The sequence below is a fragment of the Balearica regulorum genome, chromosome 18, assembly GCF_011004875.1.
Source record: "Balearica regulorum gibbericeps isolate bBalReg1 chromosome 18, bBalReg1.pri, whole genome shotgun sequence".
NCBI classification, from domain to species: Eukaryota; Metazoa; Chordata; class Aves; order Gruiformes; family Gruidae; genus Balearica; species Balearica regulorum.
In genome coordinates this window covers 10000830-10018227 of record NC_046201.1, presented here as the reverse complement: position 1 = coordinate 10018227, position 17398 = coordinate 10000830, and the positions used below count along the sequence as shown (strand labels likewise).

Genomic DNA, 17398 nt, shown 5'->3' with positions numbered 1-17398 from the left:
CTGCAAATGCTTGGAAAAAAAATAAAGTTTACCAATACGCTTAATATGAGAAGCAAAAGCCTTCTGTAAGAGTGTATCATTTAATTCAATGCACTGTTTCAGGAGAAAACTGAATTAGTAATAACCTATACAAAGAAATATGCAATGTTAAACATGTTACTGACTGCACACAAAAATAATTAGAGGTGATACACTACATTCTGAAAAGCTCACCAAGTCAAATTAATTCTCTGTCAAGCCTGACCCCATCAGAGAGGTAATACTCCCTAAAACCTTATAAGAGGCACTGCAAAGATACAATGTATTTATATGTACATTAAAGTTTTATTTACTGTTGCTCCCCAGTGCTCCCCAGACTGTCAGTCCTAATCAGTGCTCACTCAGACGTTCTGTACCAGTATCCAAAGCACAAAGTTGCTGCAACTGAAGAGTCACAAGAAGTTTGTGAACTTGAGCTGTGATCAAAAATGGTTTTAAAGATCAGAACAGTCCTATGGAGTGTATGCTTAACACCATTTATCTAACTAAAGGTGACAAGGGATGAGGGAAAACACCTGCTATTTCACAGATGTTAAACACAACAGTAAAAATTTTACACAAAGAATAGGTATCACCGCTAACTAATGAATATAGACCAAGTCCCAAAAGATTAAGTATAAGGCAATTTTATCTCTTAATTTCAAGTTGAAAATAATCACACTAGTCTCCACAGTTTCAATGACACTACCACATGAGATACCAAGGACTGCATCCTGAAAGAACTAGCACAAAATAGTGGTGGCGGTGATGGTAAACACAGCAGAAAATTTTAGAAATACAGAATCAATAGCAACAGTGGGGAAAAAAAAAAAAAGGGAGGAAAAAAAAGGAAACAAAAGGCTCAGTGCTTGACACTGACAGAGGGAAAAAAAACCTCTCAAAAATAAACAGCTTGGAACACAAACTAAATAATTAATGGCCTACGCTGAAGAGGGGGCATGTGCTGGTCATATGTTTGGCGTATGTTATTGGCACCATTCACCAGCATGTTCCATGTTGTAATAGCTTAAACATTTAAATTTGAAATGCGCTGCCTTCAGGGACGACATGATCTGGGCAGCCCTGACGAAATGCACACCACTCAAAATGAATACATGCTAATTTTGGCTTGCAGGTTATTTCTCCATACTCCAAACAATGCTTTGCTTGGCACTAACTTATTTGAAGAGCTTATATTAAATATAACCAGTGGTAGTGTGAAGCAACTTTTAAAGCCAATAAACTCAGTTTATGTAAGATTATACAAAATGACTATTGTAGTATCTCTGATTCTTAGAGGCAGTTTTCTGCTTGGATCCATGCTACAGATTATATGTGCATGCATTTAAACTTCAGAACAGCAACATTCTTTGAAGTTATGCACAACCTCTCTATGCATTCACAGTCTCAAACACAGCAATATATAACACGATGCAGCCCGTTGCCCAGCTGACAATTAAATGCAATGGTGTAGTTTTAAACCTCCAAAACATGGGGGGGGGGGGGGGGGGGGGGGGGGGGGGGGAATTCAGTTGGAATTCAAACATGCAACTTCAAATACCTGCTTTCTGTAACTGTCAGCTCTGCCTCCCCACTCTACAGTCATTTCCATTTCTGTGACAGTTACCCAAGAAAGTTGCTTCTAGAGCTGACACACAGAGATCATTTGAGAAAGGATTACCCTCACTACTGTAAGCTAATTTCTGACCATGTCAACTTTCTGCATTCAAACCAGTAAATACCATTAGATCTATTTACTTCCTTTTAAATACCCATCCTGTAGTATTTTACTTTTAAACCCCCTAGAGCAATTTCTTTCCTTTGTATTTTTGTATTAAATCATTACCTACACAAGTCAAATCCTGTCTCCATTTAGAACATCTTTAAGAGGGTTATTCTAATGACTTAAACATGGTGTGAACCATCACAATACAAGTATCTAAGGATCTTTCGGATTTAAAAATAAAAGTCTCCTTCACTCAGTGAAGATTATCAGCCCAACTTCTCACTTTCTTTGTATCAGACACTGTCACTATGTTCTCAGTCAGCAATTTATTTACCACAAAACGTCCCTATAAAAACATAGGGCAGTCATATATATTCTCTTCTTTAAATCTCCTGGGGAAAGTTTGAACAAGTAGCTACCACAAAGACGAAAGAGTCATAAGCAGGACAAAATTGCATTAGTGTAACAAGTCCAATAACCAACACTTCCTTAATCAGAGCCCAGGGATCTCCAAGTTGAAATGCAACATCACTGCAACAGGCACTCAACCCCCCTGGTACTTACTTGTATTTATCTGAAATTAATTAACCCTAAACTACTCAGACCTTCAAGATAAGAAACTTAACTGGAAGAACAAGAAAGCCACCTAACTCTACTAATATCAAATGTTGTTGCAAAAAGAAAAAGTAGCAGACACAATAGTTTACTTTAGAGATAAGGGACATAAACACATTTCAGTATAAGAATGGAATCAGAGTATGATGAAAATTACCAAAAAACACATCCTGCCTTCTCAAGTCCCTCCAAACAAAAGGAGACTTGGGCAACACATTTCTACATTGCCATCTCCCATGCTCATTTCCACAACTGCAGGGGGTTTTTTTTCTTAATTTCAAAAACTGTAGAAAAGCCTAATTTTTACAACCAACATTTCTGATTAAACTATCAAATTCAATTCCTCAGAAACACCCTCCTCAGTCTCTTCTCCCTGTCCACTATCCTGTTATTTGTCCAAGTAGTCAAAAATCACACTCACATTATGGTTACTTTGTATTTTATATAATCATGCTTTTAGGCTTTTCGGCTTTTCAGAGGAAGTTCAATTATTTTATGGCACACTTCTCAGCTGCGTTCCAGGTAACACAAAGAACATGCATACACAAATATGAGTAATGTTTTCTTCAGCTACTACCAAGCCAAAATAACTTTAAAACACTAACTCCAAACTTAAAATTTTTATTGAATTTTATCCTTCTGATTGAGGGCTGAATTATTTACATTCACATGCTGCTTTTTTTGGGTTTTTTTTCTTTTTTTGCATGGTTTGCATGCTTCTTTTCTTTAAAGGCTTAAAAACACCCATTATGTTGATAACCTTAGATAATAGTGAATAACCTCACGTAAGATTCCTGGGTACTTACTAGCCCACAGCAGACCAAACTTATTTATAGCTAAGTAGCAAGCTGGGGTTAGTGATCTCTTCCAGGCTCAACAATCTTCCAACCTCAGAATAACCACACCATAAAACAAGCAGGGTTATTTCACTACTGACAGAAAAGTAAACATTTGTGTACTAGGGTGTGCTTGCAGATGGTTGCTCTGGCTGCCTGTACTGCAGTAGACAGTAAAAGCTATTCGCAACAGCCCAGAATTTATGAGGGAAATTTAAAATCTTGATCACAAATTGTTTTCAGAATTTAACTTACATCTTTAAAAAACACACAGGTGGAAGGATCTGAATTCTTCTCTCAACTGTGAAAGAGGTTTCCCATTTCATCTTCAGACAAGTTTCTTTAACATTTAATTAGTGCCAATTTTTTTTTATGTGAAACAGGTAATGTTCCCTATATCCTATGATGCAGTTAAGGAAAAATTACTATATGAGAAAACAGCACCTGAGCCCACAGAAAAAGCTTCAAAACAGAAAACAGCTAAGAAAATTAATTTTTTTTTAAAGTTCCAACAGAATTGTGACAATCTCAGTTATAATGAAGGAAGCTTTGTTACAGAAAGCCTGGACATTCATAGAATTGGATATTCAAGCAAAGACAACAAGTAAAAATTAAACACTTCCAGAAAAGTTTGTTTTGTTGACAGCTTGGTGCTCACTGGTCCCTCTGTCTCACCCCGTTCCTCTGCTTTAACCACTCGCAAGAACTTGTGCAGTTCAATCAGCTCACAAGAACTTCTGAAGTCACTATGTGATTCTACTCCAACAGCAGCACTCCTCAGAGGCCAGCAGTGCTTCAGGAGGAAAGAAAAAAAGAGAAAGGATGCAGCTAGTCGAGAACTAAGTAATGAAACAGGCAAGAAATGATACAGCTTTGTACCATTCACTGCAGAAGGTTATTTTGTCTTGCCAAGGTTCACAAGGCATTTGAGGGCTGTTAAACGGTTCTGGAATTTGCTGATAATACAGACTAGTTGCATTTCTCAGCTTTATGGACAGATCACTACCAGGAAAAGGTTTTAAAAACAGGCTTGAATTTCAATTCAAGAGGATAAACAGCTGAAGTTCTACTGTGGTTTTTACCTATTGCATCTCTTTCCTGTGTTGCTAAATGTGCCTGCCTGTCATCTGAACATTTCAACTGACATACACACTGTGGTTTCCAGGTCCAAAGTGTTTGTAGTGATTATCAATATCTAGAAAGCTGAATGAATAATACTATAATAAACCACAAACTGTGGAGCGCACCCTAAACTCAGAATTCAGTTCTGCATTCATTTCAGAACCCACATTCATAGCAGAGGGTAACCACCTTGAACTACTGCATTTATTCTTCAACTCGGTGATGTAGCTACAAAAGTACTGCCAGGAAAAAGGCTGTACTCTAACTCTTGATAGTATCATTGGAAGTTGGACTGCATGAGGATGAATTTCATCATTCTGTGAGAATCTTATTACACAATCTAGTCATTTTCATAAAGTTACTTAAGAATAGATTGCACACTCTTCAAAGTAATGTTTTCATGTCATTTGAACAGCATAACAGTTCACCATTTGGCTTGCAGCCCCTACTGCCCCTAAAAAGCAAACACACCTAGTAAGATGAAAGGGCAGAAAGGACCAAAGCATCAACCCACTCGATAAAAGAACATTCCGTGTCAGATCTACACACACACATAAAAGTGCTTCAGCTAGTTACCCCAACACAAGTGTATCAACCAATGACCATATAAAGACAGATCAGGCAGAATACCTAGTAGAAATCTTATCTGAACCTGATGCAGCCACACCCAGAATATTCACACGTGTAAGGAAAGGAAATAACTTGCTTCCTTTAACACATCTTTGCTCAATACATTATTTAACACTTACATCTGTGGAAGTTATAAACAGGATTTTGATTGATGATAATTTAAGTAATTCACTCCTACGAACTTTTGTCAGCATCCAAGTCCACTGAATACTGCACTAGAAATGAAGGACACAGTTTCTTATAATCTGATCCTCCTCCAAATGATTTGTTTTTCTTAAATGTTTCACTTTATCCCCTCTGAAAGAAATCTCAGAGTGACAGTGAGAAGACAGTTAAATCAGAGCAGGAAGCAAATGCACAGCTACTTTCAAGCCTGCTACCTAAGTAGTTTTAGAAGGCTGGATCAAGTAACCTTATTTCTTGACTACTAACACACTTGCCTTAAATGGCAGTCTGGTTTTATTATCCTGCATAAAGAAGGGTAAGAAAAAGCACTCTCTCAAATGACAACTTTTTTCTGAGATGCTTCTGCATTCTATAAAGCAGACATTAAAAAGATGCTCAAAAGACAACATAGGAAATCCAAACTGCACCTGATCTACCTGTATAGTCAACTTCAGCAGATTCACATATTTCTTGAAAAAAAATCTAAGGATATATGCACCCCCTGAAATAAAGGACATGTAAAAAACAGAAAGGTTTTTACACTTCAAAATATTTTTTATTTCAGATAGATGACAGAATGTTGCACTAACTCAAGTCAGTCACCTGTCTTTCTCACCTGTAGAGAAATCTGCTTTCTGAGATAAAAGGGCTTTTGGGGAGAGGACTAGTGACCTACGGAGCAAAGTCTACCTTTAAGCAGGAGACGCAATGATTTAGCATATAGAATGAAGACCATACATTAATTCTCTACTCTGCTGTGAGATGACTGACAGCCAAGGAACTCGTACCCTTTTCTCTAGTGGTTTTCTCTATGTATTCACATTTATGCAGAGACTAAAAGAAAGGGCCAGAAAGCACCTATTAACCAGAGGCATGACACAACTGAGTCATCTCAGCATCCAGTCTACTTAGATTCACCTCTTTTTATTACTCTTTAACTTAAAACAAACACTTAGCATATCCCTTTATCAAAAACTATGCTGTCTCAAGAACTTTCAGGATTTAAACATTTTTATATTACATTGCAAGTGGAAATTATTTTTGGTCTTGTCTTCTACCATTTTGGATCTTTCTTTTTCTTTCCATTTTTATTTCATAGACCGTGAGAGCTCTTGTAACTGCAATTCCTTAATGTATAATTCCACAAGACACAGCAAGCCGACTGTTGCTGAAAGTCTGTGCAGGCCCACCACATGCCTCATGCCAGCTCCACTGCTTGCCAGACCTCTCTGTGAGCCACTTCAATGCAACAGAAAAAACACCCAAAAATAGCAAAAAAAGCAGACATCAGCAGCTTATGGAACATCTGATCAGCTTCAAGACAAGCACAACCTGCAGTTGGGAGCACTGCAGAAAAGACCTTCCCCTCCCATGCTCCATTTCAGCAGCACTGAAACATGAGATTAGCTCAGATACTCATGAAAGCACAGCCTATGTTTCTAAAAAGTGAGACCCCGCATTCTTCTGAATCACATTTCCCAAAATAAGTAACAAAGATCCTCCTTATATTCTGTAATGATAGCAATTATATTACTTCTCAGTCTCGGCTCCTAAACCTAAGGTGATCTTCAACTTTTTACAAGTCTCTCAGCAAACCCTTTCACTTCTCCTCACATAACTACAAATCCCACTAATATCCTGTCCATATCCTAAAGCAAAACACATTGGCCTATGTCCTCACCTTTCCTATGTAGTAACTGAATTCTCATCCATTTTTCTAATCTGTACATGGCATGATGCTAAAATCATCCTCTTTACCATTATTCTTACAGCTTTTTTTGCTTGCTTAAATAATCCACATGTTCTGGTTCAAATTTGAACTTATCCCCACAGACAATTTTGCATGAGTACATTCACCCTTCTCTTGTCTAAGCCTTACCCTTTTTAATCTTATTCTTTTAAGTCTCTGTCTCCCCTCATAGCTACACAGGCCTTCTTCACCTGTCCAGAAAGACCAGAAGATAGCAGTATCACCTAAGGAGGGAAATTCTTTTCTTTAAGAATTAGCTTCCTTTCCTTGTGTGTTTACTACACTGATACTGTAACCAACAAGTCTGCCTACTACTAAATACTACAGTATACTGAAGTATATAAATTGTGTGTATATGCCTTGCCTGCTCAAATTATATTCTGCCTAGAACACCCCAAGTATGTCCATAGGACAATATGAAGGGATAAATCAAATTTTTCACGTATTCTCAGTCTTAAAAAAACAACCAAAAAAACCAACAACAAGAAAAAACCCTAACCAAACACCAAAAAATAATCCCAGATTATGTGTTTGTATCTTCATAAACAAATCAGACTTTTACCTTACATGTAGTACAACAACGCATCATACGCTGTGCTAACACAGTAACATTTCAGGTATATGTTTTTTGAGGAAATTGATGCTTCAATGGAAGTTAAACTTTTTCCCCCCCCAGCTACAACAGGAAAAAAAGGGGGGGGGGGGGGGGGGGGGGGGGAAGAAAGAAGTAAAAGAGCAAGCAAACTATCTGTTCCCACACTGCAACGTGCCAGCAAAAAGCAGAATTTAAAAGTAACTTCTATCAACACATTAGTTCATCCATACAATCTCTGAACCAAAACCACACATTAATCTTAAGTGATCTGGAAAACCTGAATTTAATTTCAGTACAAGATGTAAACAATTTTTCTATTACATGCTAACCTGACTTATCAATACGAGAACTAAGAGGTTTATACCTCATGAGCTATATCTAAGACTTACTGAAGAACAAGAATTTTCAAAGAATCATTGTATATTATAGGAAAATTATCTTTGAAACTTTACAGTGTAGTCCAAAATGAACAGTAAGATAGTAATGAACAAAAGCATCAAAATCATTTGCATGCAAGAACACTACTGGCAAGTGTAAATAAACAAATGCCCAAGTATATGTCTGATGCTTTAGAAGCAATTTTAATTAAAAACCAAGCCAAGTACTGACTCCTTGTTAAAACACATAATAAAAAAAGTCTCTTGCTATAACCCAATGAGAAATTATTAAAAAAGGACTTGCAGAGGAAGTAGAACAGCAAAGAAGCTTCACCTACTTGTACCTCTTCTAGCCCTAAGCCATAAAATTTCATCCTACCATAGCTATACTGCACCTAATTACCAGGTCTGACTACAGCAAGGTTTCTTTTTTTGTTTAAAGCACCTTTTCCATGAAGGTATCTATTTTTGATCAGCAGAAGATGGTGAAATGGATACACCACCATTCTTCTTGGTAAGCTGTTCCAACACCACTAAAAACATGTGCTTAGTTCAAATCTTGAGAGTTTACAGTTCCTGGGTTTTTACACCTGTGTGTGATCCATTAGCAAGCCTTTCAGTACTCTAATTCATCCCCATAAAAGTGTATATACACCAACCCAACCATCTTGCACTCCTTTTTGATAAGGCAAACATATTGAACTCCCTAAGTCCCATGCTATTGGAGATTTCCTCCAGTCTTCAATTCTTTTTAGCCATCACCCCCTTGAACCCTTGCAGTTTTGCAAGATTCTTTAATGCACATTTTGATTCCAGAACCACATGAAGCTCCAGCACCTCTCGATACTCCCTGATACAGCTCCCCCATTTCCACAGAACCGTCGTATCACCCTGCTTTGACACATCGTCCCAGTAAGGCATCTAATGATTTCTCTACAGTCATGACTTTCAAATGCACTCTACTACTACTTTTCAGAACAGTTTCCTACCCTGTAGATCTGGCCTGCATACCTTTTGAGATGCCTTTTTTTTTCTTTTCATGGATTGACCAAGTCCATTTTTTGTCATTATTTGTGAAGGACGATATTTACCAACGTTGATATGCTCTGTAAATATTTTATCAGCAATTTGCATTTACTTCAGATCACCACCAGCAGTATCAAGTAGCAGTATCAAGTAGTGATCAAGTATTTTTTTCACGATTTAGGGCTAAGCTGCACATTATGCTAACCAGCCTACGTATTCCCAAAATTCTGCTCTTAGAAATACAGATGTTTTTTTCAATATGTGGTTGTAGTTACATGAAGCATTTTATAGTTAACACTTCTCCATCCCTGGAGATATTCAGAATTCAAACAGACAAGGTGCTGAGTAATCTGATCTAATGTTGAAGTAATTTCTGCTTTCAGCAGGGGTTTGGCTGGAGGTTCCTTCCATAATTCTTAATGTAAAACCTTAAATTAACACTGAATTAAAATTAATTCCAGTCAACTTTATACTCATTTTGTTACGCATCATAAAGCTACGATAATGACGCGTCTCTTTACTTTACAGCTCTGATTCTACTAATGCTCAATTCCATATGCATCTTTGTCCACATGAGTTGTCTTGCTGAAGTCAACGGGAATGTTTACAGTTTAGCATGGACATAACTGTTTGCCAATCTGCTCATGTCTTTAATTTTATTTAGTGCACATGGACAAACAAAAGATGATGTATTCATATAAATGTTCATTAAGACATTCTGAAATTTTGAATATTGAAAATTTTACTCCCACAAATACTCAACTGTACAGCATACACGAAGATGTTTTGTAAAAGTTTATGATTTGCAGTACTAATGAGAAGGACAGAACAGCACAGAAGCATATACAGTAGCTGCAGCAGAATCATGCAAACAAATACAAAGAAACAAAGACTCCGAACATGTATAGCCCTTCTTTAGCCCTATAAAAAAATGACGTATTACAAAATTACAAAGATTTGTGCTAGCTCTTCAAGTAACCTACTAAAGCCTCAGCATCCTTCAGTGATACAACAGTAGTGATGAAATCCTAACTGAAGAACATAACGCTTATTTTCTATGCCATCCAATGTGGAATAGCTGCAGAATAAATATGGTTCCTCCCCTCCGACTGCTTTATCTAGGTCAAAAAACTCCTTAAAGGCAGGAAGTCACAGGAAACAAATGTCACTACACATCAACTTTTTATCATGAAAACAAGCAAGACAGTAGATAAAACCACCACCTTCCCAATATTTCAGTATGAAGTTCCATGAAAGACATCAGCTTATCAGTAAACACAAGACTGTTGTAAAAACTCATTATAGGCTGCAAAAGAGATGGCCCCACGTTACCACATGACAAATTCAGAATTTTCTTTGAAATTATATTTTTCCCAGTGTTTTACGTAATTTTACACAAGGTAATGGGACTTGAGAAGTCTTCAAGGCACTGCTGCATTTACTGAAAAATACAGTAAATCAGATGCACAATTATCTTATTCTTAATAGCTAAGGCATCACCACGTGAAAAAAATATTTTGGTTTATGTATGAGAACTACCCACGATCAAAAACCAAAAATTCAAACCCCCAAACCAACAGCAGCAGAATTCCTCCACAGCAGAATTATTCTCTAAAACTCATCTACCTTCACCAAGGACTAATATTTACAAGACAGTGTAATTTCCTGATTATAAACAAATTAATCATACACATTTATTTTGAAAAGCAAGGGTGAAAGATGAACTTATTTAACTTACACATATCAGATAGCAGAAGTTGTCTCTTCCTACTCAAACACAGTGCATTTTACAACTGAAAATCAGTTTTGTATTTTGATTTAATCAATGCAAAGCAAATGATTTAATTTACATATTTCTTACCTCATTATGATAACTGAAGGTAAGAATCTCAAAATTCTCTTTCAACTGCAGATTCTTAGTATACACAGTTTTACTACTAACTTTGCACCTTTAAACCAAAACAACACTAATCTTTCTTCTGTCATAGAACTGGAACTTAACACGATCAATAAATCACTATTTTTTAAGATGATTTTCCCATTTACAGTATTTCATATAACTATACAAAGAATGTACTCACTCCTATAGCTAACTACAGATGTAAGAACATTTGCAAGATCAGTAAAACTGTAGAATTGGGTAAGGAAGTTTCATGTACGTATCAATCACACCAATAGAAAAAACAAAGCAAGTGCAAATTAATCCAAATATAAAACTGTTTAAGCTTTACCTCAACTACCTGATCAGTGCATGACAATTTGCAACACTATTTCAGTAACAAAAATTTTACTCATAAGGTGTGTGCAATTGAGAGGGAAATATAAAAAAATTGAGATGACAGAAACAACTGTAACAGCAATTATGACTATAGAAACTTCACACTCATATATTTTCACTTCAAATAATATGTGCTTTACCTTCTTCCTCCTACATTCCTTTTCAATCAGATCTGCTTATGTGAGAACACTACTGCTACTGAACTTGACATTTGCAAATCCTACTTTAAAGTAGCCAAAAACCCATCTACAAACATAGTCCAGTTAACCTTATTAGTCATTACGGCATAGGACACTGTGTCTGCTAAATAAAGTAAATAAAAGTTTCTGGAGTCTGATTCTTAAGTCACAGCCAAGTCCAACGTTTCTTAGTTTTATGCGTAGAGGTAATTTGTACATAATTCATGGTTTTAATACAACCAATATGGAACTCCAAAATACTCCTCTAAACACAAATCATAAGGTCTCAAAAACATTTCCGCCAGCTGTCTTCCTTACAAGCAACTGTATCAAAAGTGTTGTCAAGAAAGGGAAAAAGCAGGTGCCAATCTGGCCTGAGGTAATTAATCTATACTTAGAAATATATTCCTTGAAAAAAGTGTTTTATTTGATTTCTTGAAGTATCTAACAGCTATATTCATAAAGAAAATGTTGAGAACATAAACCATGAGCCAAAAACAAAGAACATTCTTCCTAACCTAGCAAGTAACACTACTTAAAGAGATGTTACGATCTGTTCACCTCAATTGTTAAGCCAAACCTGAGTTGTTCCCCGTCAGAAATTTTCATTGAGCATGCATGCAGCCACAGCTCTAACTCATACAGCAATCACATCTTTGCATATAATTTAAGTAACTGTAATAAGGTGATAGAAAAAGTGCATTGATACTTTAGAGGTTCTCTACAATCTGCTGTGCTATGTCCTGCTCAGGTAATGCTGAACACAATAAACTTTGCCGAGGAATTTATTTAGTTAAATATATATACTTGATCCTTGTTCAGAATCTACCGGCTTTCTACTACTTCAAAGGCAGTAATAACCCCACTTTGTAGATCCAGACCACAAAACCAAACTAAAAATATTGATTCAGCCCTCTGTATACTAGGAGGAAAAGCACGAGAACACAAACAAATTTTTAGTTTGCAGCCATATAGGCTTGACTTAGGATTAGTTAGTAGATGTTAAGCTAAAGTGAAAGGTACTCAACACGGTTTACTGTAAGAGCTTCCATGCTTAGTAAAGAAGTCTATAAAATGAATGACAGAATAGGAGAATTATTTATTGTCTCTTATTATAAAAGAGCTAGCTTGAATTGCATCAAATGAAATTACCAGGTGTCAAGTTAAAAAAAACTCAGCAAAAAGAGGTACTTTTACCAACATGGATTCCAATTATGTTGCAGAACTCGCTGCCTAATGATGTTGTGGATACAATTTTTACAGGGATTAAAAAAAACCAAACATGTATTTTTTTTTAAATAAAAAAGGGAAAAAAATTCAAACAGTAAATGGTTTTAACTCAAAAAGAAAACAACTCTGACTTTGAGATCCAAAAGAAAAAACAAGGGAAAAAAAACATTTGCCTTTATCTGCTTTGATGCTCCTCCCTAGGCATCTTCTACTGACTGCTCTTGGAGCTAGGTAATGGACTAGATGCATCTTTGCTCTGACTTAGAAATGCTGTTCTTATGTTTACGATTCACAAATCTACTTCCACAAAACCAAAACTAATTACTAAAATACAAAATACATAGTTCTGTCAAAATGAACAAGACATTGTCTTGGAACAGTCAAGTCCAAGATGTCAGGATCTTTGTGAATTCAAATGCTAAAGTACAAAGCACATCCAAGAAACCCAAAAATAAAAACAAAGCAAAAAAAATTTCTTTGGAGCTAAGTTGTACCCAGAAGTCAGCCTTTTCCAGCTGTATCAGTTACATTTGTCTGGAATCCTGCCTCTCCAAAAGCTGTATACAAGACCTCTGTCAACAACTGCTGCTGTGACCAGCACAAAAAGTATTTTTCAAGCCAAGTACCTCACAAGTCAAATATTAATGTTGTTATTTACCTAGCAATATATCCTAACAATGCTTTCACTGAAGTTGGGGGAAATTTGTCAAGCATCAAATGAAACCAATTAAAAAACCTGAACTTTATGAACTGGAGAGTGACAGTCCACGCATCTTAAAGGTAGTTGTCAAAGACTAATTAAACTGCTTTGATTTGTGTGTAGTTAACAGGAGACTCTTAAACCTCTTTCATCCCAGGTCTCTGTTATGACACTAACAGGAGAGCCACTTACTGGATGTGAATAAAAAAAATTGCTATTTCTCCCCAGCCCCCATTTTATTCATCTAACAAGATGACAGCTGGTTTGTATATATACAACCATCAATGTGAGTCTGTCAAGAATTAGAAAAACAAAAACACACTTCCCACTGCTATTACCTCCTGCTTGATAACTTAAACATTTGAATTGTGAGCAAGGCTTCCAGAGAAGCATTAAAAATAGCAACCAGAGCAATTATCTTAACGCACAGTAATTCTGTGTTTCATGGCATTTAGATCTGATGGAATGAAAGATGCATTTATTATAGGTAAAAGTATACTCTAACATTAATAATTTAATTTCCCCAGATGTTAAAAATGTGTGCTTTGCAAGAGACTAAAGTTGTATTTCCGCTTTGCCCCTTCCAAAGCCAGGAAGTTCAATAACATTAATATAATCATATTTAAACACTGTGCTGAAATTAGAAAAAAAAAAGCCAAGGACACTGGAATTACACACAATTATTAGTGACAAGTAAGTCAGAAATTTCAAGTCTGTGACAATATTTTACTCTGAGTCATCTACAAGTTCACTATTAATTAGAAAAAAAAAAAACAGAGATGGACCCTCCATTCTTGGTTTCCAAGATCACTTAAAAACAAACGGAAGGAACAGGCCACCCTGATTTTTTTTAAACTTCACCTGCTATTAGAAAAAAATATTCAAATGATCGTGTAGTCATAGGCAAAGCATATTACTGGCAACATAGTAGGATTAAACAACAACAACAAAAATAGATCTAGTGATTACTTGAGCTGGAGGTTAGTAAACATCAATCTTGAACTCACACCAAAACTACTTTCTTTCCAATCGTGCTGCAACTGTTAATTAATGTTTACATTATACTGAAGTAACTAAGTTTGATTCTTAAAATCCCAGAGATCATCTTCAGTGTGACCAGTTAAATCTACAATGAAACTCAAGAACACGGCTACAAACAATATTAGTCATCAGTAATTCGCAGTAATGACTTGCTATAAGCAGATAACGTCTGCTTTGAATTTGCCTGAAGACTCCTGTGTTAAAAAAAAAAGCTTTCCAAATAATGAAACTACTATTTCCCTATATAACTCCACTAAGACCTTCCTTTTATAAACATTTCTTTTTTAAAAAAGCAACACAGCAGCATTTGATATTAATCACTGATCTAACTATGACCCTATAGATTTTGCCTGCCCTTCAAGATAAAACTCATCCCTATGCCTGTTGACTAAAGAAATCCTAGTTCACCCAGTGTACACACTGCTCCATTGTTTCTAGTCAGGATCGAAGGTATGCCACCTTTTATTTACAAGACTTGATGGAAGATCACACCTACATTTTGTAACAGGAGGTAACTACTTCAACCAGCTCACATATCTTGAAACCGAAGGCTACTAGCGTGCAGTCTAAGAAATGGTGTAATCACTGAATGCAGTCAGCTTCAAGCAAATGCTAGTTTCTGTAACACCACCCACATACACTCGTGAAAAAATTTTAACTGCAGAGAAGTTTTCATCATTGTTCAATGAAAAAGTGACACGCAAAAAAATCCTTCAGAATTTTCTTTCCCCTTAAAAAGCGACAATGATAGAAAGAACTAAAATAAATTACAAGTCAATAATTACATGGACAGCATGAAAAAGCAGTACTTTTTTTCATGAGATCTTAAGCATTTAATAGAACGCTACTAAATTACTCAAACTAATTCAAGACTGTTTGCAATCAACATATATAATGCACAATGACTTGCTTGCAATTAGTGTATTATACCAAACTCTGTTTACAAAGAAAAAAAAAAAGTATTTGATCTACATTTCATAAATGTGTTAGCTTAAAATACAGATTAACCACATGCCAAATGATTGTTAATATTAAAAAGCAGAAAGCAAAAATAGAAGTTACAGTTAAAGGTCAAACAAGTCATCCAACTGTATTCATGATTATACAACTCTACACATACTGGCACTGTTAAACCCTTTCAGAACGAGCATTTCCTAGAAAGCAGAAAGGTAAGACAATTTGATTTTCACAGAGGAACAAAGTGGGGAAACTAACATTAAGATGTCAAAATGAAAAATACAGACCACCAATGTCCTCAACACAGTTTTAAAACTTGTAAGTCATTAAGACTAATGGCATGTGTTTTATAAAGGTAAAACACTCGTAACCTTTTAGGTATTTCTTAGTCAAGACAGCTAGAATTATACTAAACCAAAACACTTTCACTTTTCCTACACAAGACTCCTCAAAACACAGGTTACTTATTTACAGTTCAACGTATCCTTAAACGTAGTAGGTAGGCCTCACAGACTCCCCTAGAAAATTATTTTGCAAAGACAGTTAACGTTTGGTAGTAGTAAAGGAATGTATTACCATTTAAAAACTCTTAATGCATTTGGTGTCGTGTAAGGAAATACATTTTAAAACACTAAGACTAGCAAAAGTATTTCACGTGGATGATTCAGTTTACCCATGTTTCAGTTAAGTAAAGATGCACAAACTACCACAAAATCAGAAGGCAAAGACACGCAAAAAACAACCCCCTACATTCTGCAAAAGCACCAACGGTGTTACAAGATTTACTCAACACTGATCTCAAATTCAGAAATCCCAGATATGTGGATAACCACTTCACTGGTTTCCTTTGAAGCACGTAAACAATACTCAAGGCTGTATCCAATTCTGTTTGCTAATTACAATACCTCCAAGCACTGCTGCAGACGGATTTGCTCCCAAACTCACAACAGACACTGCTACGTGCAAGACACAGCACGGGAGGAGGGTGACCATTTGTCAAGCACCAGCCCCCCGCGCTGCCGGGGTCTCACGCTTCCCACCTGTACCACCGGCTGCCGGAGGAACTGAAGTGGGAGCTGGATTTGCCGGCGGGGCCCGGGCCACCAGAGGAAGGACACATCCGAGGGCAGCAGGCGGAGGCGCCGGTGCCCGGGTGCTGCCGAGCGGCGGGGAGAAGGGCTGGCGGGGAAGGAGGCCTAAGGCACCGCTCGCGTGTGTCGCCAGGACGGGGTCAGTTCCCCGCATGTCACGCACCATGTGCCAGCCAAACAGCAACAGGGACAACCAGCGCGGATGAGCAGCGGCACCACCCCCGCCGCGGCAGCCAGTCCGCCCGGGGAGGACGGGGCAGCCCGGCGCACCGAGGCGCCGGCGAGTGGGCCCGGCCCCGCGGGCCCCGGTGGGCCCCGGTGTGACGGGGAAGGACGGCAGGCCCGGCCCCGCTCTACTCACACTCGGGGCAGCTGCAGCGGCGGCGCCCCCCGCCTCTGGAACACGCCGTCCACGAAGACGCCGTTCTTGCCGAGGCAGCGCAGGTAGAAGTCCCCTCCGCCGCCGCCGGTGGCAGCCGCGGGGTCCCCCTGAGGCGGAGGCGGCGGCCCGTCCGAGCCGGCCGGTGGCGGCGGCGGGGGAGCAGCGGTGAAGATCTCCAGGTGGCGCCGGGAGATGAAGCTGGAGTGGCCCATGCTCACGTCCACCGAGCCCTGCGAGGAGTTGCGGCCGATGGTCACCGAACGCTTCTTCATGAGGTACTCGAACTCCCGGCCCTCCAGCCGCGCCACGGCCGCCGCCGCCGCCGCCGCCGCCATCTTAGCGAGCGAGGGAGCGGGCCGCCCTCCGCTGCGCCCCTCCGCCCGCACCGGCCCCGCAGCCGCAGCCGCCGCCAGACACAGGCAGGGAAGGGGACGCCGCTCAACCCAACCTGACGCAGTCCGCCGCTGGCTGATGGACGGCGGCGCCGGGCCAATGCGCGGCCCGCACGCCCATGGGGCTATGGCGGCGCGGCCAATGGCGAGCGGCGCCGAGGCCAGCGCCGCGCAGCACGTTCGAGTGTCGGGGCCCGAGAACACGGGAAAGGCCCGGAAAACACGGAGCAGATCCGCGCGCGGGGGAGCGGAGCGACCCTTGTTCCCCCGGCGGAGGCAGCGACGCCG

The 17398-nt window shown here is 38.7% G+C and overlaps 1 protein-coding gene across 4 annotated transcripts in view; it reads right to left on the bottom strand.

The window, feature by feature from the left end:
* The window catches only part of FOXK2 (forkhead box K2), a 51741-nt gene extending 34550 nt beyond the window's left edge, over positions 1 to 17191 (bottom strand). For 2 of the 4 annotated variants that reach the window (XM_075770592.1, XM_075770591.1), the window contains exon 1: positions 16698 to 17176. In XM_075770592.1, the coding sequence (XP_075626707.1) occupies positions 16698 to 17053 (356 nt within the window). In that variant the 5' untranslated portion in view covers positions 17054 to 17176. Of the gene's footprint in view, positions 1 to 16697 lie in introns of all 4 variants that reach the window. The other 2 variants (XR_012838241.1, XM_075770590.1) reach the window with 2 other exon arrangements.
* Positions 17192 to 17398: the final 207 nt, after the last annotated feature.